Source organism: Hipposideros armiger, unplaced genomic scaffold (genome assembly GCF_001890085.2).
Source record: "Hipposideros armiger isolate ML-2016 unplaced genomic scaffold, ASM189008v1 scaffold_1129, whole genome shotgun sequence".
Classification (NCBI taxonomy): domain Eukaryota; kingdom Metazoa; phylum Chordata; class Mammalia; order Chiroptera; family Hipposideridae; genus Hipposideros; species Hipposideros armiger.
The window spans coordinates 461,082-486,778 of NW_017732479.1; the positions used below are offsets into that span (position 1 = coordinate 461,082).

At 55.2% G+C, this 25,697-nt stretch overlaps 1 protein-coding gene across 1 annotated transcript in view; it reads left to right on the forward strand.

Moving 5' to 3' along the window:
* The window catches only part of PARVB (parvin beta), a 104,349-nt gene that overhangs the window by 61,092 nt on the left and 17,560 nt on the right, over positions 1 to 25,697 (forward strand). The window contains exons 3-9 of the mRNA XM_019632345.1: positions 1,955 to 2,025; positions 8,976 to 9,078; positions 15,290 to 15,430; positions 16,713 to 16,828; positions 19,575 to 19,633; positions 19,806 to 19,825; positions 25,601 to 25,662. Of these exons, the coding sequence (XP_019487890.1) occupies positions 1,955 to 2,025; positions 8,976 to 9,078; positions 15,290 to 15,430; positions 16,713 to 16,828; positions 19,575 to 19,633; positions 19,806 to 19,825; positions 25,601 to 25,662 (572 nt within the window). The remainder of the gene's footprint in view (positions 1 to 1,954; positions 2,026 to 8,975; positions 9,079 to 15,289; positions 15,431 to 16,712; positions 16,829 to 19,574; positions 19,634 to 19,805; positions 19,826 to 25,600; positions 25,663 to 25,697) is intronic.

Consider the following 25,697-nt stretch of genomic DNA (forward strand, 5'->3'; position numbering starts at 1 on the left):
AAGACGTGCAGATGCACGTCCAGCCCCGCCGACCTGAAGCCAAGGGCTGGCCGAGCTCCCTGCCGTCCCGCGGGGTCCACTGCGGTTTCTGCCTCTTTTCTTGGAAGACCATGACTCCTGCTTGTTACCCGTTGGCTGAAGCTGCTGTCCAGGAGGACAGTCCTGGGTGACTCTGTCCAAAGGGAAGTTGGGGACCAGCTCGTGGGTCTGGAACTCAGGCTGACTTAGAGCAGGGCTTCTCTGCCTCGGAACCATGGGCGGCAGGCGCTGGACAAGTCCTGATTGTGGGGGGCCATCCCATGCCTTGTGGGGTGTTGATCAGCATCCCTGGCCTCTCCCCATGAGATGCCAGTATCATCCCCCTACGAGTTGGGACAACCAAAAATGTCTCCAGACATTGCTACGTGTCCTTTGGGGTGGGGTGGGGGACGCAGTCACTACTGGTTGAGAACCCTGCCTTAGGCCAACAGGGCTGGAAAATAGATTCATCTTACACGTGTGGCAGGCTATTGTTTTATCAATAATGTCTTGAGCCTGCCTTTCCCTGGGCCCTAACCCTCCTCTAAATAGCTGCTCTTGGGCCTGGCCGTTGCCATTGTCTGGTTTGTTTTGTAAGGTTCCATGGCCCCTGAAGCTCGTGTGACCTGGTCAGCACCTGGCGCTGAGCTCTGAAGGGTGAAGGGATGTGGGGTGGGGACGGGATGTCAGACAGGGGGCACGTCTGCCAGGGCCTGTGGCAGGCAGTGTGAGCCTTGCTGCGGAGTGAGGGGAGGCTGCAGAGGGCCTCAGAGGCCACACGGAGGATGCTGGCCTGCGTCCCAGGAGAAGTGGGGGGCCGAGGAGGGCCTTGGCGCAGGGACAACACCGGGGACCCTCATGTGGTCCCCTGTGTGCTACCTGAAGCATCCCTCTCAAGCATCAGGTCTGCATGACTCCAAAAACAGTGTTTCCACTTTGTCAGGTTTTAGAATTAGATGCAGTGAAGCCACTGTCACGCGAAGCCGTTTCATTCCCACCCACACCGACAGGGTCACCAGCTGCGCGGGAGCCTGTCTGGGCCTGAGACCCTGGTTTCTGCAGCTCCCCGGTCATCTCCACCTGTACTTCCCATGAGTCCTGGCTCCCGCCTGCAAGCCCCCATGCGCTTCTTTTATTTCCTTTTCATTTGCCTGGTCAGTTTTGTTCTGCGTCATGCCTGGCCTCGGTGGGACTTGCCTCTCTGCAGTCCCATGCCTCATTATCAGTGTGTCACTTCTGCACAAGCTCGCTGGTCCCCCACTGTCCATGGAGCAAGGCCAGGACATAGAGGGAAAAACAAACGGGTAAATAAACAGAAACAGAATATAGATGAATACATTTTGCTGTGAAACATTGTCCTTTTTCTCCCCTCCCTTTTTTTTTTTTGCTTTTTCTTTCTAGTATTTTTGGTCCGCACTATTTTACGTAGTGGTGAGTTTTCTCAGTGAATGACAGCTCTTCCCCGTGTTTACTATTGGGTTGTCGGAAAAGTCATGATGCATTTTTGCAATGAAAAACATAGAAAAAATCCGTCATGACTTTTCCGACAGCCCCAATAGTAGCGGCTGCGGGCAGCTTCTCCACGGGCCCCGGTCAGGCCTGTGTGCGTGGCCGCCTCTCCCAGAGTCTATCTGAAAGGTGGGAGTTGGTGAGGGACGGAGCTGACAGAACGACTGAGGATGACTTCAAGAAGAGGCGAAGGCACGAGGCTGCCCCATCTGCCTTCTGGGAGGCAGTTCCCGCAGTTGGCCACCCGCCCTGGGCTGTTTGACTTGATGCACTGCCGATGCAGGGCCGTTCGGCTCATCCTTACTGAGGAAAGGGCGGGGTTCTCTGCTCTCAGTCCCTCTTCCCTCTTGGTGTGAGGGAAGCCGGCTGGCCCTGGCATGTCTGCCGCTTCCGCTGGCGCTGACCCTGAGCCTTCTGTCCCCGGCAGAGGAGAACGAGGAACGCAGGATGATCGACCCCACCTCCAAGGATGACCCCAAATTCAAGGAGCTGGTCAAGGTAAGGAGGGGGGTCCTGGTTGGAATGCTCCTGTTAGGGCAAAGCTTTTGGGGTTCCAGCTCTTGTGGGCAAAAGGAACAACCCCTGCGGGCTGGCGAAAGGGGCCTTAATGCTGTGTTAGGTGGAGGGATGTGAAGGGTGAGGAGGCTGACCGGAGCCATGGAAGGGATGAAGGTCAGAGCGTGGAGCGCCACCCACGTGCCCGCCCCGCCGGGGCCTTCGACACCGCTGGCTTATGCGCTGCCCTGGGCAGAAGGGGCAGCTGGCGTGAACTGTCACAGAACCTTGCAAATTGGGTTCAGACTCCTGGAGCATGATGGGGGCTTCAGAGGTGGCTCTGAACAGTGTGTGAGCCCTCTGGCCACTCCTGGGGACAGAGCCGTCTGATGCTGGCACCCCTGCTCTCTGGGAGGACGGTCAGTTTCTGTAGCGTCTGGAAGTGCGGATACCAGGCAGACAAGAAGACAGGCTCCCAGAAATGAAGGAGGCAAGAACGGGAGGGCTGGCGACGCTGTGGCTTCTTCGTGGCAGCAGTGGCAGCTTTTTGTTCCCAGAGAGTTTTCTTAGCTCCAGCTCAGCCGTGAGCCTGTATTTGTAGCAGTTGTCGTGTCCAAGCGTGGATGGCAGGTTTGCGTGCTCTGATCTGAACCACAGTAGGGCTTCAGGAGGTAATCCCAACAAGCAGAGGCCCTGGGCTCTGACAGCGGCTGCTCCCGGCTGGACAAGCGCCAGCTCCAGAGCAGGCGGCTGTGAAAATTGCTTCGCTTCCGCAGCCCACAGCCAACTCAGGTGACCTGGAGGCTTTGTTTGTGGCAGTGCATGTCACAGGCGTATTCTACTAAAAGTGCTTCTGTGAAAGTTTCTCCGCCTTAACCGCCGCTGTGGGACCTGACGTGGTGCAGCATTGTCTTTTCATGGGGCTAATTCAGGATAAAAAAGACCTCTGCAAGGTGCATCCTTTTTAAAAACTGAAATGGAAAATGTCAGCTTTAGGGCCTACCCAAAAATGTCAATTGCTAGTTTGTTTTATTAAGATTTTTTCCCCCTGAATACCAGTTTATGATTCTGAACGGAAGGATGTCGGTGAGGAAAGTGGCCCTGTCTTTAGCTACCAGAATGTCATGCACGGGGGAGATTCTAAGCCGTAGGAAGGGCACGCACCGTATTCGTCAGGTTCACCAGAGAAACAGAACCTGTAGGATATGGGTCTCTCTGTCTGTCTGTCCGCCTGTGTATAGATTGAGGTTTATCAGAAGGAAAGGGCTCACACGATTACGGAGGCTGAGAAGTCCCACGGTCTGCCCTGTGCAAGCTGGAGCCCCAGGGGAGCTGGTGGAGCCAGAAAGCTGAGGACAAGAGATCGGCATCCCAGCTCACGCACTCAGGCCGCCAGTGGATTGCACGATGTCCCCAGGCTGAGCCATGGCTTAGCTGATTCTCTAGGGACTCCCAGAGCGCTGGACACTGTTACACTCACAGTTACGGTTTCTTACCATGAAAAGATGCAGTAAAACCAGCCAAGGGGGAGGCCTGTGGGGCAGGGTCTAGGAGGGCCCCGAAAGTGGTGCTTCCAGCTGTCCTCTCCCCGGCACTGCAGACAGCGTCACTTACTGGCAATGATGTCACAATATTTAAGGAACATTACCATCCAGGGAAGCTCCTAGCCTTGTGGTCCGGAGTGTTTATCTCGTAGGCATGGCTGACTGCCCTCAAGGCTACCCTGGCTCCAGCCTCCAGCTGTGACAAGTGTGACCCAAAGCCCCCACCCTAAGGCGTGCTGGTCCTCTCTGTCCTGCTCTCTGGGTAAAGGTGAGATGATGCCCCGCGGGCTCAGCCTTCGCACTTGCCTGGAGTGCACGTCTCCATGTCAGTTTTTTCTGGGTGTTTCCTCAGCAGCACGTTCTCCAGCCCCTCCCTCTGCCCATGCCTCCCGCCCCCCTCCCCGCCCCGGCTGCTTTCTTCCTGAACTTCCCGCTGCCTGCAGCCATTACATGTTTACTCGTTGGTTTGGGGCTTCTTCCTTCTTCTGGGGTGTAATCGCCGTGCTGTCAGGGCTGTCAGCGTTTTGCCGCCAGCTGAACCCCCAGTGCCTGCAGGTCTGTCTGCACCCTGGGCTGATTCGTATGTGCTGGATGCGTGGGGCGTGGTGCGTGAATGACGGAGCTGGGTGGGCAGTGCCGACGCGAGATGGCACCCCAGAACCACCCATGGGGCATGTGGCTTAAAGACAAGGCAGGTCTTTTTGATCTACCCTAGACCTACAGGACCTGAATCTTGGGGAAGGGGTCTCTGGGAGGAGATTGGGCCAGGGCTGGGGGGACCAATTCAGGTGGCCCAGGAGCACTCTTGGGAGCCAGCCAGCCTTGTGGTCCAGACAAAACACCTCCCTCCACATCACCGGCATGATTCTTACTGCTTTTCAGAATATCCGTCCTGTCCTGTGGACTGTAATTACCCAAGCTGCAGGTTGATTAAATCTGAGTAGGCCTCATCAAGGCCTCCCGGTGGTTCTTTGTAGGGATTCGGCTCAGAAACAGTTGTTTATGGTGCCGAGCATGGTCCGTGTGCAGACCTGAGCAGGTCATGATGAGGTCTGGCTGACATCTGGGTCTTGGGGCCAGCGGGATGTTTCTGAGAAAGCATATTAGTCCCCTTGTTTTCCTTCTCTGTTCTCTGTCATCTGCACTTTTGTTTTTTATCTCTTGCGTTGGCCCCTGTCCAGTCTCCCTCTGTAGACTTACCCCTGCTGACCCTGCTGCCTCAGGACTGTGTAAAATGCTGTCAGCTGCCCTCTGCCTCCTGTAGAAATAACCCCTGACTCCGGTATTCAGTCAAAAGCTCGCTTTGAGCATCTATTGTAAAGAAGGTAGGTTAAGGGTGAAGGGCGCAGCGGGTTCCGGAGTCTGATTTTCTGGATTCACATTCCGGCTCAGAACAGCAGTGCTTCCCTCCCAGTGTAGTTGTGAGGATGACGTGACACACGAGTCCACGTTATCACTGTCTGACAGGCACTGTGCCAGGTGAGCATGGGCGGGCAGGTGCATGGGCAGCTGTGTAGTAGAGATTTAGAAGCGACACAATTAGCCTGAAAGACTTACCCGAAGTCTCCTTGGCTGGTGTTTCGTCCTGTAGTCATTTTCTGTAGCATACTCCGGGGGCCTCCTGAATTACTTATAGGTGAACAGCTTGTGCTGCCCGGGCAGAGAGCGCTTTACAGGTGAGACACTTTATATGTTTAATGATCTTCGAAAGAGGGAGAGGCAATTCTCGTGCTTTCCGGGATGAATAGCCAGAGGAAGGCTCCACCTTTGAGAGCGAGTTGATCTAAAGCAGGCTGACCGCATCTCACTGGGACCCACATTGCTCTCCATGAGCAGATTTCACATCTCATTTCCCAGTTTATTGAATGAGACTCTTCCTGGTTCTTAAGTTCTGTTTTCTTCCTCCCTTTGTCCATATGAAGAAAATCAGCTGCATAAAAACGCGCCTCTGGGGAAAGACGGTGCTATTAGGGCCGCGGGGAGACGCCCCATAATGCGTTCTGGGCTCTAGCCTGTTGCCGTAAGCCCGCGTCCTCCGTGGATTCAGCAGTGACGAGCCAGTTTGGAAGGGATTAAAACATAACTGTCGTAGTTTGGGGAGAGACAGGCTGCAGAGCCTAATTATCATTCAGATGGAACTAAAGGAAAAGTAATTTTTTATCCTGGTTCAAGCAAGCTAGTAAAACGCATTTGCAAAGAATGCAGTGCCAAGGGTGTCGTTAAGATATGTCCTAGATGTTTGCCTGCAGGAGTCGGGGTTTGCAAATGAGGACGTCCCTAAAAATCATGACTGAGGCTATAAGTAAAAAGGCTTGTGAAACACAGCATGAAGTTGGGGGGTGGGGTGGGGTGGGGGGTAGTGGGGGGACCTGGGAAGTAGCGGGTGGTATGGGTGGGGGGGAGAGACTGTGCCTCCGTGGGGACAGCAGTGTGACTGGCAGTGGATTATGTTTGCTCCCCAGAGCTGACCCCCTGGCCTGTGGCGTGGAGTTTGATTTTGATCCCTTTCTGTCTGTGGTTTTATAGCTGGGCTTTGACCAGGTCAGAGATCCAGATGGAATTTTAGAAGTTTTCGTTTCTTCACAGCAGAAACATTGTCCAGTTTTCCAACAGGATTTGGCCCTGGGCAAGGCAGCCTCTGGAACGGAATGTCTGCGTGCCCCAGAGACTTTTCTAGGTCTGTAGGCAGTTCTGCAGTTTGTTTGAGCACCTTCCATGGGTCTGTCCCAAGTTTAGCCACTGGGGTTATGGCATTGAGCACAGCAGTTGTTGATGTTGACCTTGATCACGTGGCTGAGGCGTCTGTGTCAGGCTTCTCTGTACCCTGCCTTGTTTTCGATCACAGCTTGAAAGGGTATGTCCTTGTTTGTCTTTTAATATCAGATTAGAATGCAAGGGCCTCAAGGACAGAGGCCCCGTCTGTCTTACTTATTCTCAGAGCCTCCCACATAGTAGTGCTCAGTAATTAGGTAGTTAACTCAATACCTGGTTATCGAGCCCCAGTGCCAGGAAGTGAGTGGTGGGTGCTGGGGACAGAGCCACAAGCAGGACTGTCCTAGTGCCTGCTCTCAGAGAGCTTAAAGCCCAGTAGGGGAGAACATTACAAGGCGGTATGCAGATGTGAATGGGGTCAGGAAAAAGGCACTTGGGTGTGCTAGAGCCATGGTGGGGGCTTGTGGCCTTGGGGGTGGGGGTGGGGCGGTTAGAGAATGACACAGAAGCTTGAGACCCGAGGGATGAGTGAGAGCTGGACAGGCAGTGGGGACGGGCTGTGTTCAGGATGGAAGGAATAGCCTGTGCAAAGGCCCTGAGGCACAGACAAGCGTGGGGTATTTGAAGAGCGCCAGCGAGGAGGCAGGGTGCTCAGTCAGGGCTGTGGCATTGATCCAGGGAGGTGGTTTGAACAGGGTGGTGGGAGAGGAGGTGGTGAGAAGTGGAGCCAGCTAAGTAGGCAGAAGCGGGGTGAGGGTGAAGTGCAGGCTCCTGAAACTGGGGGGGTGGGGGGTGGCGGCGTCCTGTTTCCCTCTCGGTAAAGGAGCAGGGTTGGGGTGGTGAGTCCAGTTAGAGGCTCTTGGAACACCTGAGCAGGGAGGTACAGAGGCGGGTCTGTAAGTGTAGGGGTTTCTGGGATAGGGACAGCGTTGGAAGTCGTAGGAGGGGTGAGCTGGCCCCGGAAGAGAGTGGAGAGTGAGAAGAGGAGCCATCTAGGGCAAGGTCTCAGGAATATGCCTTTTAAAGATCAGAAGGAGAAGGAGGTGACAAGGAGGACCCCCAAGGAAACTGGAAGGGTGGTTAGAGAGGAGGGCGGGAGCTGGGAGGGGAGGCCACTTGGCTGGGAGCTGATGACGCCCCGTCACTGGCCCGTGCTCTCTCCCCACGCTGCCTGACCCTCAGGTGGGGACACGGAGGAGGGCTGGGGCAGGGCAGCTGGCTCCAGCCTGCCTGCCGTTAGGGATAGCTTTGTCAAAGCCAGAATACCACAGGGCTGTCCCTCTTTCTTCTTCCAAACCTCCCTTTACTTTATTTCCACTTCTGTTTTTCATGGGATTGTGTATCTGATTTAATATTTTTGAGTTATTGGGGAAATAGAATGTACTTCACAGACATGTGCTCCCTGGCCAATTTCGCGGCTTGCATGTTTCCAAGAGTGACAGAGAACACTCCAGTCCGGATTCGCGCCCTTCTGTTCATCTGGGAGAGGGGCAATACCCTCCCATTTCCAGGAGGCTATCGGGACCGTTTCGATAGCTTCGTTAGTTTTGCTTGCACAGGAAAATCGTGGACTACAGATGTTTTTGATGAAGCGTGTTCAGGTGTCCAGTTTGTGGAGAAGAAACGCCTTAAGCTACATCGGCCACACGCGGTTCTGTTCAGCGGGAGCCCTCGCTCTTCAGAGGGTTCACCCACTGAAACGATCTTCTTTTGTAATATGTCACCGGTGAATTGAATGGAAAAAGTTGCTGAGAAAGGCTTAAGGGGAAGGCTGGCCTAGAGAAGTGAACACGTGTCCACGTAAACGTGTGTACAGCTACGTTTCTAGCAGCATTGTCCACAAATAGCCCCAAAGTGGTGACAACCAAAATGTCCGTCAACTGTTGGGTGGGTCAGTTGAACGTGTATATTCCATTCATAAAAAATGTCCAGTTTAGGCAAATCTGTAGGCAGAGAAAATAGTGTGGTGGTTGGAAGGAACTGGGGGCCGCGGGGGTGAGGAGTGACTATTAAATAGACACAGGGTTTCTTTTGGGGGCAATGAACATGTTCTTTAGTTGACTATGGTGGGTGATGCTTGCACAATTTTGTGAGTATACTAAACTCCACTGAAACTGTACACTTTACACGCATGAATCATGTGGTGTGTGAATTCTATCCCAGTAAAGCTGTTAAAAAGACTAGGACCTCTGAGCTTGTCAATATGGGTCATATGGGATCCCCTTTTCTCTCTAGCTTTTAGGCTCAAGGTGACCCGGGACTGTTTTGGTGCAGATCTTACCGGAGGGGAGGGGACAGACATTTTCTGACCGCCTGTACTGCCTCGGGCGATAGAGGCAGTGCTACTGACATTTACTCATTTAATCCCCCCACCCCCTCCAAGCCATGGTACATAGGTATTGTCACTTCCTCTGGCTGAGAGTTCCCGACAGGACAAGGGCCAGCCTATGAGGTGGCTGCCCTCCACTGGGTTCTCGGGAATTCCCACCGGAAGCCCTGGCACCCCGGGGTTGGGTGAGCCCCCCGCTGCCCCACCCTGGAGGCCCGGCGAAGCTCGCCCTGCCCATCCTGACTTGCCTGGCCCCCCATGCGCGGTGTCTTGATGTCCATCAGCTGTCGGTTCCTGCCCGGGCTCTGGTCGTGCCGGGTCCACGTGGCACTGGTGAGTGAGGCCGTTCACACCTGCCTTTCCTGCAGGTTCTCATCGACTGGATCAACGACGTCCTGGTGGAAGAAAGGATCATCGTGAAACAGCTGGAGGAGGACCTTTACGACGGCCAGGTGCTGCAGAAGCTCTTGGGTGAGTCAGCAGGAAGGATGGCTACCCCTCACCCCTGCACCCCTGCGAAGGGCCACAGCGCACGGCAGCCCTGGGGCTGGACCGCACAACTCTCTACGTGGTGACAATGGTCGTATGTCCTGACAGTAGACTCGAAGCTACAGCCCTGAGCCCACAGCTCCCAGGTGGTGTCCCCCGGGTCCTGGGCTTCAGGCTTCAGGTCACCTGTCCTCATCGTTTCTCCGGTGGGCATTCTACCAGTTCCCAGCCACAGGGCTGCAGCAGGTCACGCACAGCTTCCAGAAACATCTGCAGCTTCTGTGCTGTTGGGTACATACACCTGAGGGGACCATGCCGATGGGGGCCAAAGGGGCGTTGTTTCCTCTGGGTCAGTGCCCCCTGCTGGCCTGAGCCCCGTCCCACGTCCACTGTGAGCTGGGAGCACCTTCAGGCCTGGGCAGCTCCTTCAGAATGGGAGGTGCTGGAGCGGGAGGGTCCCCAGTGGACATTTGTGGGTGGGCTGTGCACGTGAGGGGTGTGATGGGCATGGGGTGGGGAGGAGAGGGAGGGGTGCCGGCTGCCTGCAGACAGTTCCTTTCATGTCTGTGGACTGGGGGCGTCAGGGCCCCGCCAGAACTAATACTTGTGGTGCACTCAGTGTGGTGCTGGCACGCGCACGGTCTGGAGTCAGTAAGTGGCAGCTGACAAAAAAGACTAGGAAATGAAAAGAAAGGGCAGGGTTGTTAGTCCCCGAGTCCCTCTGGGTGATGGCGCATGATCACTGTGCACTTTGCTCCAAGGACGTGGGCTCCTTTTGCAGGAAACGGAATGAGTATTTGTTTGTCTGGGTCCATGGTGCCTCGGCTCCCTACAAAGACTCAGGAAGGGACAAGCTGTGTGCCGACCAGCCTCCCATCCCCACGAAGCTCTGATGTACTTTCAGGGTCCCAAGTCCTCTGTGAGGATGGCCCCGAGGATTCGGTGTCCCCCTTGTATGTGGGATAACACACTTCCCAAAGGTCAACAGAAGACTCCCCGCCCCCTGAGCATTAGGTGGGGCTGGCAGACTGGGGTGGGACCATGTTTCCTCCACAGTTATAACAGAGGTGACTGCCGTGGGTTAGGGGGCAGGTGAGCTGAGTACAGGCTGCTTCAGGGACATGTTTGGGGGAGCACTGAGTCAGAGACCTGAGGTTTTGGGGGCTCTGTTCAGAAGAGAGATACTGAGGGAAAGCAGACAGGAGGGGGCTGGGGTGGGTGGCAGAGGAGCACTGCCTGGGGAGGGAGGCCCTGGACCTGCGGCTTCATAGATTGTGGTCCTGCTGCCTGGGCTCCACATCTGTGTCCCTCCTTGGACCTGGGTCCCTCCCGGCAGGGTTTGCACACTCAGCCCATGGCCCTTACAGACCAGCTGATCTTGGTGGGAAACCTGCTGGGGTCATGGGGAGGGGAAACCGGGCCACATAACTCACTCTGAAGGGCGTGGTGATTGGTGGCTCATACACTGTTTTGTCCTTAGTCAATCCCTCTTTGGAGGGATAAAAAAATTTGTGTTTGTTTTGGTTGTTTCTTTGTTTGTTGAATGAAGATTCATCGGCCCGCTGTGTGGATCCAGGCTCTGGAGACGCAGGGGTAACAAGAGAAAGGAGGTCCCCTCAGCCATCCCACACAGATTCTGGCAGAGGGAAGAAGTATGGGGTGGTTCAGTCTTAAACACAAATAGATGCGTGAAGAGAGTGACAAGCACTGGGAGGAAACTCAGAGGGTTGTGGGGTCGGGAGTGGCTGGGCTGGCGAGGGGGCGGGGCAGCTCCCCTGGGGAGGTGACCTCTGCGCAGACATCTGCACAGTTAGAGTCGGAAGAACATTCTGAGACTCTGAAGTGAGGAAGTCTGTAGTGTTTAAAGAGCGGTGAACAGAGGCTGCAGGAGGTGTGGGTGGAGAGAGAGAGAGGGAGAAGGGGAGGGGAGGGGAGGGGAGGGGAAGGAGGCTGGGAAGATGGATGGGGCCAGATCACATCCAGCGCTGGTAGACAAAGGCTTTTATTCCAAGTGACAGGAAGCCACTAGAGGTTTTGAGCAGGGCTGTGACACGATCTGAGCTAGAGTTTTAAAGGCCACTTGGGCTTCTGGTGCAGTGTGGAGGGGGCGGAGGGTCAGGATCCTGGAGATCAGTCAGGACGCTGTCACAGCAGCCCAGGCATGAGATGAAGCATCTCGGGCTAGGAAGCATGCGCTTAGTGAGATCTTTGGAGGTTAAAGCTGCCAGAGGCATCGAGGCTGATGGCCAGGTCTGTGGCCTGGGCAACCGGTGAATGAGGAAGCCCTTGAGGGTAGCATGGGGGCTGGACAATGAGGGGTTGAAATGCCTGTTCTACCTGAGTCGGCGTCGGCAGAGCAGAGATGATGTTTAACGCCGTGGGACCAGATGGCCTCACCGGGAGAGGGTGTTCCAAATTCGTTATTTGACTAAATGCAGAATGGCCAAGAATTAACATCTCTATTTGTCTGAGCCAGGAATCCACATTTTAGAATGAGCTTCCATGGCACAGGAATAAATCTGAAATGTTATCAAGATTGTTTAGTAATTATCACAACTTGATTATTAAAAATGTTGGTCAGAGTTTGGTTTTATGCTGTAGTGTTGGTCTGGTCATTCTTGGCACGGTCAGGTTCTAGATTGCTTTCGAGGGCATTAAACTGGACATTTATGATGATAAGACACTTTCAACAGAGAAGGATAGAGGAGCGTGGATCTTGGGCTGACCTGGTGGTGAAGCTGTGCTGGGTTATTAGCTTTCCTCGCTCTCCTGGTGAAGACTTAGCTGCTCTTCGACTCTTGGTCTTGAAGAGTTTGCTGTTGGTGACGATATTCTTTTACTGAAACAGTCCCTTTTACTGGTGCTTTGCTCACTGCCTAAAGGAGATATTTTCTAATATATTCAGAAGCAAACTTAAGGGTGTTGCACTCACATTGTTTTCTCTCCAATTCTTTTGCATGCATCTGTGACTTCACTGAGTCAGTTAAAAAATTGTGTCCCCAAGCCTGAGACCAGCAGTGTGGCCGTGGAATTCTGTAACTGGCTCCCAGGCAATGAATTTACACCTGCCTTTCACTCTTGGTTGCTTGTAAATGAGCCCAGTGCTCTTCCTGGAATAGAGCGACAGAACATCGTTAGAGCAGGTGTCACGTAAGAAGTCCTTGCCCACTCAAGTCACATCCTTTTGGTCCCCTCTTCAGTTGGCCCCAGCAAATGCAGCACTTGCCCTGAAGCTGCTGTGGTTGCCAGTGAGTCCTGCTGAATCAGTTTTGTTATCTGTAAAGTAGAACACGATGCTGACTTCGGCTCAGGCAGCCTTTTTATTGTGGAGTCGCTGCAGTGCCCTCCTGTTTGAGTATCTTGCATAAGTACTTATTAAGGCAATTCCAAAATGTTTTGTGTGTCAAGTGGTTTGACATACCACGTTGACTGAAGGAAAGAACAGTGGGGGAGACTATTCAGATATTAACAGAACATCAGAATGTCTTGCCTGGTCTTATTAACGATGTGACACTGATGAGCTGGAGTGGGAGCCTACGTGATCACATGGTCCTCGAGCCCAGGGATGCCAGGAATGGCACAACGTAGGCATTCGAATCTCCAGTTTTCCAGAGGCAAAAGCCAAAGTGAAATAGATTTTAGCCGAGGGCCAAGTCCAAAGCTGACGTCTGTACATCTGTAGAGAGAGAAGAGGTCTGAGGACTGGGCCCTGGGAGGTCAGCCATCAGGGTCAGGAAGAGGAGGAGGCAGTGGAAGATTGTTAAGGGTCCAGAGTGAGGGAGATGAGGAAGAGAATGGGCTTGGTCACCTGAGATTGCCAGGTGTGCGTCACCACCAGGACCCTAGATGTGTCCCTTTTCTTAAGAGAAGACTCTGAAGTAGCTGTCGGACCCTCTGCTGCATGGCAGGTGTCTGTGGGTGTAAGTCTCCAGTTTGCAATGTCACTCCCAAGGTAGACCATTGGTGGGATGAGTGAGGGTGCCCATGCTGGAGTGCTGAGGTAGCTCTGAGGTGGCTGTTGTCCTGCTCCTAGCTCATGGGCGTGTCCTGCTTGCAAAAGGCCGGCCCTTCCTTGTGTAGTAAGTGTTCACAGCCTAACATTCAGCCCTCACCCACTTGCCTGCCACCCTTAAGAATCTGCCCCATTTTCGTCTTCCTCCTTCTCTTTCTGTGCTAGGAAGATAGCAGCCCTGAGCTGCTTCTGCACCCCATCAGATGGGGTAGTCACCCAAGACCCAGCCCCAGGCAGCACTCAGGCACAGCCAGCGTCCTGCGCCCTGTTATGCATTGAGTGTATCCCTCCTAAATTCATGTTAAAGTCTAGCCCCCAGGACCTCAGACTGACTGTGTTTGGAGACAAGGTCCTTAAAGAGGTAATTCAGTTAAATTAGGTCATTAGGGTGGGACCTAATCCAATATGACTGGTGTCCTTATAAGAAGAGGAGATTAGGACACAGACACACACAGAGGGGCAGCCAGGTGAGGACACATGGACAGCCATCTATAAGCCAAGGAGAGAGACCTCAGGAGAAACTAACTCTGCCGATATCTTGATCTTGGACTTCTAGCCCCCAGGACTGTGAGGAAGTAAGCTTCCATTGTTTAAGCCGCCCGTCTGTGGTACTTGGTTGTGGCGGCCATCCAGTTTCCTCCTTCCCTCCTCCTCCACCCCAGGTCCCTGGTCATGTCCAGTCTGCAGGGCTGCCTGGTGGAAGGGGATAGCAGCGGCATGGGCTCCCCGTCTCTGCCCGTGGGCGAGGCTCTCGGACCACTGGCTCTCTGTGACCGTCCTTCCATCCCAAAGGGCCCCTGTACACTGGGGGCCCTGCTCTGTACTTTCAGGGTGTTCATCAGACAGACAGCTGTGGATTACTCAGCAAGGACCCATTAGCTGCAGGTGGAGGGAAATCAAACTGTACAGACGGGAACCACTTCCATGCCCGCAGGATGTCTTTCGTTGGGCTGCTTTGCTTTGTGCCAGCACTCACTGCTGTCCATCCTGATGTTTTTAGGTATCGCCATCTCGCCACTAGGCCCCTCCCTTGTCTGTGCTGCATTTAGCCCTAGGAAAGTGACTGACACACAGTAGGTGCTCAGTAACTATGTTGTGAGCGAATGAATGAATGAATGAATGAGTGGAGTATGCTGAGCCTAGCAGACATTGCTGTATAGTTGTAACATCCTCAAGGAAATATCACAAGTGCTTGTCCTTGTTCGAATTGAGGGAGGGGAGAGAATGTTGAAGTAGCAGACACCTCCAGCGAAAATGCCTTAAACAGAATTTGGCTAGGGCCCACTTGCAAGATGGAATCCCACTGCGACCAGCCTTTATGGGGATGTGTCTCGACTGCCTTGCCTTCGTGATCTGCTGTCACTGCCAGCTGCCGACAGCGGCTCTGAACCAAAGGCTTACAGCATGGCAAGCTCTGTGCCCAACATGTCATCGTCACTTGCTCGGTGTTCTGCAGTGTCACTTCTGTTGTTTTGCAGAAGAGGTCTGTCAGGAAACACCGAGTCTTAGAGTTAACAACTGGGAGGGAAACCTGGGGATCCTTCTTGGCCTTGCCCCTCAGCAGATGTGGGGTCAAGCGTCTTCTACTGTTCCGCCCAGAAGGGAAGTGAAGGCGCACGGATCGTGGCTGGCTCTGAGTCCCAGTAATTGACCCTGGAGCAGATGTGACAGCTCCTGTCCGGCTCCTTCTGATTGCTTCCTGCTCAGGCTTGGTGATAAAGTCATCGCCGGTTTCTGTGAATATCTAATAGTCCCTCTTATCGTTGCGTCCAGGTGTTAGAGAAACCAGAGTAGGGGCACAGCGTGCAGGGAGGCACCAGGCGACATGACAGACCCTTTTCATCTTCTTAGCACCTCCCTGCCCTCGCCTCCCCGTCTGTCCCTGCACCCCTTGCCTCTCCACTGCATCTTGCATCATTTTGTCCATTTTATGCCTATAGTCTTATCCCTGCACCCCCACCCCCCTTTATCGTGGAGTAGTTGTCTAAGGAATACGAATGACTTGCAAGTTCAGAGTTCTGGGGCTCCACACCCTGGAAACTCCCCACTGTTGCCGGTGATCTGCCTGACCTCGGGACTGGGCTGGGGAGGGGGCTTCCTTTCAGCCAGTGGACCAGGAGGCCCTGAGTCCCTCCAGCTTTCCTGACACTCTGCCTTTTGCTCTCGTCCTCCTCGCTGTAGAAAAACTGGCGGACTGCAAGCTGAACGTGGCCGAGGTGACACAGTCCGAAATAGGGCAGAAACAGAAGCTGCAGACGGTGCTGGAAGCCGTGCATGACCTCCTGCGTCCTCACGGCTGGGCACTCCAGTGGACCGTAGACTGTGAGTGCTGCTGGGGAGAGGGAGCCCGTCCTCTCAGCTGTGCACACGGTCATTTGTCATCGACATAGCCTCGCATTTAAACGTTCTGTTCACACCCCTGCTTTGTGAGAAGCAGCTAGGAGAGCGGAGAGCCAGCATCCCCACTGTTGGGAATCATGCCCACCAGCTCTCTCTGTCCCCCCCACCCTGCCCACAGGCTTCAGAGTAAGGGGTCTTTTCTGGTTGGTCGGATCAGGGAAGATGTCCAGAGAGAGGAGGGGAATTCGGGTTAAAAGACAGAAGGAGCTCTGTGGGGTTCTTGGAAGGAACCCAACCCCAGATACCAAAGGCACCCACACCAGGTGAGCTGTCATAATGAAGACCTGCCAAAGCAGGTCCTCAGGAAGCAGTTCCTGCTGGCCGCCAGTCTATGTCTCAGAGCGTGCTGGCATTAGGGATACGTGATATCACAGCATTTCCAGCTAAGACATGAGCTGGAAAGGTGAACGCAACCAAGAGAAGCTGGAAAGTTCTTTGTTCCGGCTTCCTCATCCTCAATTCAGGGCCCTCCGGGCTGTGGCTTAGACGCTCCCCCTGCTGGGCGAGGGGCCCCTGTGGCTGCCCCTGAGATTTGCCCCGGTTTCTAGGCATGGAGCCCTTGGGCAGACCCAAGCCTACGGCACGGGCTGCGGGGCTGTGTGTGGGGAACTCGAGCGCTTTGTCAACTGTAGAGCCCTGTACAGACAGTGCTCATGGCAGCCACGTCTGGTCCGCCTGCTGGGAGGGACGCTGGCAGGCTGGCGATGGCAGGCACCCAGGCAGGCGGGAGTCACATCCCAAAGCCCTGTTGCCCTTGATCGCCTGCTTGCCCTGTGGAGATGGAGGGTTGCCCCGAGGGAGCCCTTTTTAAATGCTGGAGATAATAACGCACATTACCGTGATGGCTGAGTGGCCAGGACGACCTGTTCTGCGTGATTTTTCCCCTTCTCTTGTGCTAATTTTACTCTCCTGCCCATTGCTCTTCTCATCACCCCACTATTTCATCCTTTTAAAAGCCTCAGGCTTTTCAAAGTGGTCGCACAAGTCACCTCAGGCCCACAGGAAAGAAAAAAAAAAACCCGGAGCTAAATGCACACAGGATGCTCATCAGCTCTCTTCATTTTTCTGTGGCCTGTGGTTTTCTTCCCATGGTTTCCCTCGGAGTCTCTTTTGGACGCAGTGTCTCTATTGCCTCCTGGACTTGGGCTCGGGGTTCCTCTATCACTGGATATAACGCAGCTCCTCTCTTCCCTCCCCTGACCAGCAATCCATGGGAAGAACCTGGTGGCCATCCTGCACCTGCTCGTGTCCCTGGCCACACACTTCCGGGCCCCGATCCGCCTCCCCGAGCACGTCTCTGTGCAAATGGTGGTCGTGCGGGTGAGTATCGCCAGGCTGGCGGGCGGCTTGCCCGCAAAGCTGCTGCAGAGGCACCAGACTTCCTCCCTTGTGTTTTCCCTGCTTTCTTCTCCCCCCGCCCCACCCCAAGAGGCTACCTCCTGTTTTCCCCCTTGACAAAACATATGCCTGGCCCTGGCTTCCAGATAAATGATTGGAGCAGGAACAAGGGCACTGACTTGAAGAGCGGCGGGTTCAAAGGCACGGCAGTGTTGAGGTTTAAGTTTTCCACATTTTTGCAAATAACATTCGTTTCCCTCCGAAGCCAAGTCATCAGAATTCAGCCCTCTTGAAGGAGCTTACTGCTCGCTGGAGAGGGTTGAGACCCGCGGTATGAAATTGATACCCCATTAAAACTGCTGTGCGTTTGCTCCTTCTGTCTTGTGTCCACCACTCCCCGGGGTTGTTTTAGGGTCATTTCTCTGGCTTCACTTAGAGAAATGTAACCGGGAGCCAGGGTCTTTCCGACAGAGGTGGCACAGCCTTTCCTGACTGGTCCCCTGCATTTAAGGGGACAGGCCTGGCCCCGGCTTTGTGTTAGCAGTTTTGTCCAGTATGCGTGTATTAAGCACCTACTGTGTACCTGGCACTCCACACTGGCTATCGGGGACACTAAATGAGGAAGACACAGGGGGTCCCGATGGACCCCTGCTTCTGCCAGAGCATTGCGGGGACGCTCGGAACCTGGATGTCTCGCGTGTTTATGTTACTGGAGACGCCCAGCTCCATGTTCTCCTCTGGTTTGTAAACACGTCGGGGCCGTGGTCTCCGTGGTCTGCGAGGCCCTGGCTGACCCTGTGTTTCCCAAAGCCGCCTGACCCTTCCATTACCCTGGGGGTTTGGCCTTGACCCGACGGGGGGAATGCCCTTCTCTGGCATCAGGCCCCGTTTGCTTCCTCAGGAAGAATGCCTGTGGTCGGCGGCGGTGGCCCGCCGGGGGACTCTCCCTGCCACCCTCCTCTTGGACGCTTCCTCGAGGTGGCTGGCGGGAAAGGCTTTCTGAGGACACGCGAGAACGTGGTTCCCAGACCCACATACGTCAGACCCGGGGCCCTGCAAGCTCCTTGCAGCTTGGTAATTGGGGTATTTCCTTTCAGGCCTCACTTTGATCCAAGGAAATCTTTTGGGTTTGCGGAAAGTTTTACTGACCGGGGCAAGCACTTGCTGGCACGTCCCCCTTGACCAGGGTTACAGGAGGTTTCTTTGGACCAAAGTGGAATGAGTCGGGGAGAGGAGGTCCTGAGAACTGGCCGTCCTCCGTCCTCAACCCGCCGCCCAGACCTCAGAGCTGCCCCCTGTCTCCCCCAAGGGCCCCTGGCCTGTCCCTCCACATCCTGTTACCCAGTCTGAGGTGCGGACATGCAAAGAATGGGGCAGTTGGCAGAAGACAGAAATGAGGACAAGGGCGGCATTCACCACCTAGCAGTGTGGCCTTGGGACAGCCCTTGATGGCTCCGAGCTGCCGTGATAAAATTGAGGCTGTACCTTTAAAATACTCAGCTTCGTGTGTCTAACAGCTAACCCTGGGCCTGGCATCTTAGTAGGTGCCTAATGCACATAGGATGTGTAAGTAAGTGAATAAAATGTCTCTGGGCCTCCCTCAGTGGGCTGTCCTAAGACTCAGTCAGGGTGAGGCTGTGACAAAGCCAACGGCTGCCCGAGGGTGACAACTCCGCTCAGGAAAGCTTGGGAAGCTTGGGTCTTGGATTATGTCCACAGTGGGCTGCCCAGCAGGAAGTGAGTTCCCCGTCCCTCCAGGGGTTTAAGTGGGGGCTTTTGGTGGTGGCTGTGATAGGCGGACTGCCCCGCCGCCCCGCCATATTGCCTCCTCATTCCTGCCAGGCTCCAGGAGAAGTTTGCCACACACCGTGTTAGGGTCCTAGGGCTGCTCTAACAACATACCACAAACTGGGGGGCTTAAGACAACAGACATTTGTTCTCTGGAGCCACAGTGCGAATGAAGGGGTGGGCCGGGCCGTGCTCCCTCCGAAGGCTCCAGGGGAGGGTCCCTCCTGCCTCCTCCGGCTTCTGGGGGCTCCAGCTGTTCCTCGGCGTTCCTCGGCTGTAGACACCCCCCCCCCCAGCCTCTGCCTCTGTCGTTAAGTGGCCTCTTCCCGTGTCTGTGTTCCTGTCTCCATTTTCTCTTTTTATAAGGATACCAGTCCTGTTGGATCTATGACCCACCCTAATCCATTTTGGCCTCATCTTAGCTAATTACATCTGCAAAGACACTATTTCCCAATAAGGTCACGTTCTGAGGTTCTGATGGACATGACTTGGGTGGGGGTGGGGGGGGCGCTATTCAACCCAGCACGTGTGTGACTTCACTGGGTGCTTCTCTGTTGTCATTTTTGTTCCATGGTGCTCTTCAGTTCTCCCGGCCGCAGGATGTCTGGGGCCCTTTTGGGAGCTGGGGTGTCTCTCCCGAGACCCCCACAGCTGCCAGCTCCCAGAGCAATGTGGAGACCCTAGGGTTGGGCATGAAGGTGGGAGGCAGCTTCTAGCCAACTAAAGGGTCAGCCCCTGTGGTCACCTGCGGTCCACCTACCTGGGCACATGGCTTGGATGTTCTACACGATCCCTTGCTCATTTGTTGTCCCTAAGGTGGTCTCTGGGCCCCCCGCCACCTACAGATGGTTTCGGCTACCCTGTCAGCAATGGCCTCCCTCCTGTCCTCTCTGCCTGCTCGGGTGCTTGTGTATTTATTTGTTCATTTTGGGGTTTTCAGAAGCGGGAAGGCCTGCTCCATTCCAGCCACGTCACAGAGGAGCTGACCACGACCACGGAGTAAGTGGACCTGCTGCCCGGCCCTCTCGTTTGTAATTAGGGTGGGACAGGATTTACCAAAATGCGACTTACGTTTCTGTAAATGGCTCTTCAACTGGGCATTTCGAGGACCCAGCTTTGGGGTCACCTCCATGGTCCTCCTTCATGGCTCTCTCTCTGTTCTTGTTTGCAGGATGATGATGGGGCGGTTTGGTAAGTAACGCCAGGTGTGTGGTCACCAGGCACTTTGGGGGTGTCCCAGGAAGCCCCCAGGGTTCACACGGTGGGGGGAGGGGAGCAGCAGAGCCCCGGGTGGGTTTCGCCACCCCCAGCAGTTCTGGAATCTCGGAGGAAGTGTGCGTTGCGCTGTGGGCTTGTGGTTTGCTTCTCAGAGCTGGGCGAGGCCGGTGGCACGGAGCAGAGTGTGGTGGGAGGTTGATGTGGTGAAAACAGGATGGGGAAGTGTCTGGGATGTGGCACGGGACTGGAGCCGGGAGCAGAACCAGGCCCAAAGGGAGGGCGGAGATGTTGGCTGGACATGGAGCACAATTAGCCAGGAGAGTTTCTTTATAGGATGTGCTTTCATATCTAGTCTTTCCAGCGTAGACTCTCCAGCTTAACAAACAGACTTCCTCGGACAAGCGGCCCTGGCTCTGGTCCCAGCTGGGCGACTTTTGGCCTGCTCCTTCTCCTCTCTGTTCTCATCTGTGAAATGGGTCAGTCAGAGATTGTTGAGCAGGTTACAGGAGGCAGTACATGTGCTGTCCTTGGCCTGGGACCCGGCGTCCTTTCTGCGGGGGTCATTATATTACTGTTAGTTTTCAGTGGCTGTTCCCTAGAGATGTCTGCAGCCCTGTCAAAGCCCCATAACACCATCTCAGGGAGGGATGGCAGATAAAGGGACACCTTGTGGCAGAGTTTCAACCCTCAGGGACGGGAATCCCTGACTCTCAGCTGGGGGCAGCCTGAGCCTGGCTCACTGTTTTGGGGAACATTCTCAAGCAGAAACCCTCGACCCCCAGTACCATGGCAGGGGAGGGGCGCACAGCTGTTAAAGGGAAAAGAGGAAAGCAAACAAGTTTCCATCTGTGCCTCGGGACCCTGCCACCCTGGCATCGTCCACGGGCTCGGCCACTGGGCTCTGTAACTTCAGGTGGCAAACTCCTGTGCAAGTGTGACGCTTACATTCTCAAAGGTCTTGAACATGAGAAAATGCAGCAGTTATGTCCTTAAGTTTTCTTAAGTAGGCCTTAAGCTGGGCTGGGGAAATTCAGTCTTCACTATGTTTTTAAAGTAGCAATTCGGTTGTTTTTAATGTCTTTATGATATTTAAGAAAGGGTGGGGGCAGGGGAAGGAAACTGTCTTGTGTCCAGTGGCTGAGGGCACAGAGCAGCATTGGGGAGGGCAGCTCACGGGGCCAGCGTGGGACGCCTGAGTGGACAGGCGTCATGGGTAGCCTGGCCTTGCCCTGTGTCTGTGAGGAGGCCTGCGGGGGTGCAGGGGCGCTGTGCACCTCTGCACAGAGGGGATCAGATCCCCGTGCACAGTAGAGGCATAGAGGTGACAAGTGGGGCCCTCAGAGCATTTTAAACTGTTGCCTGTGGTTTTCTGTGTGTTGTCATTTCCTTGTTTGGGACAGGCCTGGTTTGAGGTTTGGGGAACTTGGGAGAATCAGTCCCGTTGGGGGCTGTGCGGCACTCGTGGTAGAGGGAGTAGACGCTCGGCAAGAAGCCTCCCACTGTGCTGTGAGCGGGCGCTCCGGGGGCTGGTGCCCAGCATGGCGACTCCTGAGAGCCAGGTGTTGCAGCGTGAAAAATGCCCAGCCGCCTCCATGCTGGCGAACGCGGGCGGTGGTTGAGCATGAGGGTGGGGGCGATGGAGCCGCAAAGCCCTCATTCCTTTACAAGCTCTCGCATGCGTGTGAGATGCAAACAGGCTATTAGTGGGTGGCAGGCAATTAGTTCCAACCCCTGGCGGCTTTGCTGACGCAAGCTCCAGGTCTCCTGGTTACCCAGACTGGCAGCCTCGGACGGAGGATGCAGCAGGGCTCCAGTGGGGCTCCTCAGTCCCCTGCAGCCCCACACCCCGCAGAGGGCAGACGTCCCCCCGGGGCACTTGACTCCCGCTAGCCCCTCCGGTTGGTTTTGTGCATCATCGTTGGGGCCAGGCTCCCTAAAGCACCCTTAGCCCCTCACTCTTCTCCTCATCACCCCTTCCCTGGGGTTAAGCCAAAGCCACGGCGCTCGCAGTGGCCGCTAAGGCCTTCTCAGCCCACCCCTCTGGAAGCCCCTCACTGCCTCTCTGCGCCCCCTGGTCCCTCTCCGCATGTCCAGCTGCCTGTGGCCCTTCCAGCTCTCACTCTGCATTCCCCTGGGCCCCACGTGCTCTCCCTCCAGATCCCTCCGTGGCTCACTCACTCAGCTCCTCCAGCTCTCACTCAGACGTCACTCCTCAGGGGACCCTCCCCGATCCCCCTGCCCTGAATAGTCCCCGGTGGCTCCTCCTGTCCCCTCCGTGCCTTACTGTTTCTTTGCTCCCTGTGTCGCTGTTTACGCAGTCAAGCCCTGTCATGTGCCTGGCAGACACCGTGTACTGCACGGTTGGGGACCCCGCCACTTCCCTCTTTCCCTTCTCACAGGGCACCTTGAACGGTAAGCGTCCTGTGGGCTGGAGCCGTGTCCTCCTCAGCGTGCGTCGCCCACAGCAGCCACCATTCCAGGGGCTCCCAGAACACCAGGCAGAGCCTCCTGGGCTGATGTCCACCTGCTGGGCTTTGCAAGGAGCCCTGTTCTCGGCCTCAGTTTCTCACATGAGCACGCTGAGCTAGGGACGGAGGGACCCACTCTGCCTCCCCTCCCTTTTCCCACTTCCTCTCCTTGCCCCCCACCCCAACTCCTGATGCCACCACTGTTGTGGCTGAAGTGGGGTGGGAGGTTCTTCTCTCCCCAGGGGAGTTGGGGAGCTGCAGCCTGATCTCCATGGCAACGGGCTTGCTGGCTGCCTTTCTCTGCAAGCAGCCCTCCCCGAGCCCCTTCTTGGGTAAGTGGGGGAGAAAGGACAGCTTTCTTCCTCTTCCCCTCCCTGTTTCCTTTTAACCCCGGTCCCTCCCCCTCACAGCTCCCCTTTTCTGCCAGCAGAGCTTGTCTTCACACTGCAGCCGATCTGATGGCCACTCCTGGTCACTGCCTCAGGCTCCTCACCCTGTGGGACCCCGCCCCCCTCCGCCGGCCCCACAGGTCACACCGCCTGGAACCCACTCAGTTTCTTGTGCCTCTCTCTGTACTTCCTGTTCCCTCTGCCCAAATGCCATTCTGACACGTCTTGCCCCAGCTCAAACATCGAGGTTCCCATGTGAAGCCTTCCTTGGACCCCTATGTCCATGGGCCCCAAATTCAGGTGCCTCCAGGGACCAGGCCAATAACATGAAAGAGGGAAGTGGCTGGACTATCCGCTTCCGGCAGCTGCCCCTGAGCCCCCGTGGGGTGGCAGTGGGGAGTGGTGGGGTCTGGGGCAACCTGGAGAGTCCACACCCCACTTCCATGGGCGGCTCGTTGATGCAAGGTGCCAATGCTGGCTCACTGTTGCCCCAGCTTCCAGTTCTTCAACAGAAACCAGAAATTCAGAGCTAATGGATAAATCTTCCAATTTAAAAAACGTTGACTAAAACAAACAAAAATAACTTTATTTGGACCAAACTGGACATCTCTGAAAGTTGAACTTGACAGACACTGGCCTGCTCTGGTTGATTTGGCCCCTTTCTGGCCTTTTTGGGTTCTGTCCCCTTGTGCCACCTTGGTTTACCCGGCTGCCTCCGCCAGCCTGGGCCCCTCCTTATTTGTCTGTGTGACTGTCCGCAGAGGGGGCGGTGAGGGTGGGGACCGGCCCAGAGGGAGCTGTATGTAGGGAGCTGAGTGCCTGTGAGGCACCGCACTGCTTGTCCCTTTCTTTGCACCCTTTAACTCCAGTGGTGACGGAGGGGCTATTCTCACTCCCTCTACGGAGGGAGAAACAGGTTTAGGGGAGGAAGCCACCGGCCTCAAGTCAGGGGATTTGGAAGTCGGGCAACCAGGATTTGAACCCTGATGTGTTTTCATTGCCAAGGCCAGGCACGCAGGGCACAGGAAAGGCCTGCCTGGCCGTGGGGGACATTGTTGGGATGTCGCCCTTGCGCCCTGACTCTGGGAGCCCAGCCGTGGCCCAACGAAATATACTCGGCTGGCGTGAAGCTCTGCTCTGCCCCTGGGTCTTTCTCAAGCTGCCTTTAAAATTTGTATCTTGCTTTGTAAAGATTAGCGTTTCCCCCTCCCTCTTAGCAGACTGTCGTATCGAGTATAATCTGACTTAGATGATTGTGAAAATAATTTACAGCTGCTGCGGTAGAAGCTTCTGCAGGCCTGGGCTTTTGGGTCGTCCGTCCCCAAACATATGCACATGCCCCATCCCCATATTCACATGTGTGTATAACACTCACACACACACACACACACACACACACACACACACACACACACACACACACCTTTCTCTCCCTTCTATTTTGCCTCTCACCTCCTTTCCCTCCCCCTAAGGCCAAGGAGGAGGCTACCTGGGCTGACTCCCCACAGCCCTGCAGCCACCCTGGGGACCTCAGCCCTCCTGCCTGCGGTCCAGCCTGTAGTGGTCTCTGACGTGCCCCCCCGTGGCCCCACGGCCGCATCAGGCTGGACCCAGCCAGACGTGCTCCTTTTTATCCTCCATGTTGACTCAGCTCCAGGGGCCTCATGTTGGAAAAGGAAGGGGTTGATTTTGTGTTAATTTAGAGGGCAGGTTGGACACATGAGTGGTAGTTGGAGTGGGTTAGGGCTCGCCTGGGAGAAGGAAGATGTCTGGGACACGGTGGAAATGGGCTGATATTTAGGCCCTACAGATATTCCCACTGAGGAGGACACCCTGGAAGAGTTTCTGTAGAGAGACTGTGGAACAGGGTCTCCTCTGGTTCATTCATTTGTTCTGAGCACCGGCTGTGGGCCCTTCACTGTTCTGGGTGCAGGGAACAAGCGAGACAGTGGTGCCAGCTCTCGAGACACTGACAGTCCAGCAGGTAATACAGCACAGACAAATAAAAATAAAACGTACCCTCAAGTAGTGATGAAATGCAATGAAAAAAAGGCACCAGAACAGATAGTGGCAGCAGGGCGCTCTTTTCCATGGTCACGGAATGCCCCTCAGAGGGGATAATACCTGAGAGCAACCTGTAGGAAGTGAGGCAGGTGGACAGCAGGTGCAAAGGCCCTGTGGTGAGTGAGTGACGGAGGAGCAGTCGGGAAGCCGGTCAGTGGAGGGAAGTCAGGGAGGGTGAGTGTGTTGGGGGATGCCACTGAGCCTGCTCGGTCCCGTGGGCCCAAGGGAGGGAGAATGACTTTATTTTAAGAGTGATGAGAAGCTATCAGAGTTTTAGTCGGGGCAGGGATGGGGAGGAGGCAAGAAATGGTCCAGTTTATACTTTTAAAAGCTTGTTCTGCCTGCCGGGAAGAATGGATCGGAGGGACTAGAGTGGAGAGGGAGGCTGGTTATGCCAGAGGCTGTAGCTTGGCCCAGGAGAGAGGCAATGAAATGGATGGGGCTTGTGTGGGGGTGGCAGCCATGATGAACCGGAGAAATGGTCCGACTTATTGGCAAGACTTACTGCTGGATGAGGAGTGTGGGAAAAGGGAGAGGCAAGGATGCCTCCAGTCCTAGGATGTGATGGGGGTGTATGTCCAAGTGCTACCCCTGTGTTTCATGTTAAAAGACAGACGCTGAGCTAGCAGGAACCTGACGAGCATCTTTTCCTTGGTTGAACCCCTTGCCAGCACGCACCCTCTGGCTCCGGCAGCAACAGAAAGGATTCTAGGCAGGCGTGAACATCCTGGGGAGCAGGCGCTGCCTCTTCCTCGGGGCGGACGGGGACGGGAGCAACACCGTGTGTGCCCATCAACCCTGTTTCTGTGTCTCCCCATGTCACGCAGAGCGGGACGCCTTCGACACCCTCTTCGACCATGCCCCGGACAAGCTCAGCGTGGTGAAGAAGGTAAGCCTTGATGGGTTGTGTTTTCCTCCTCTCCA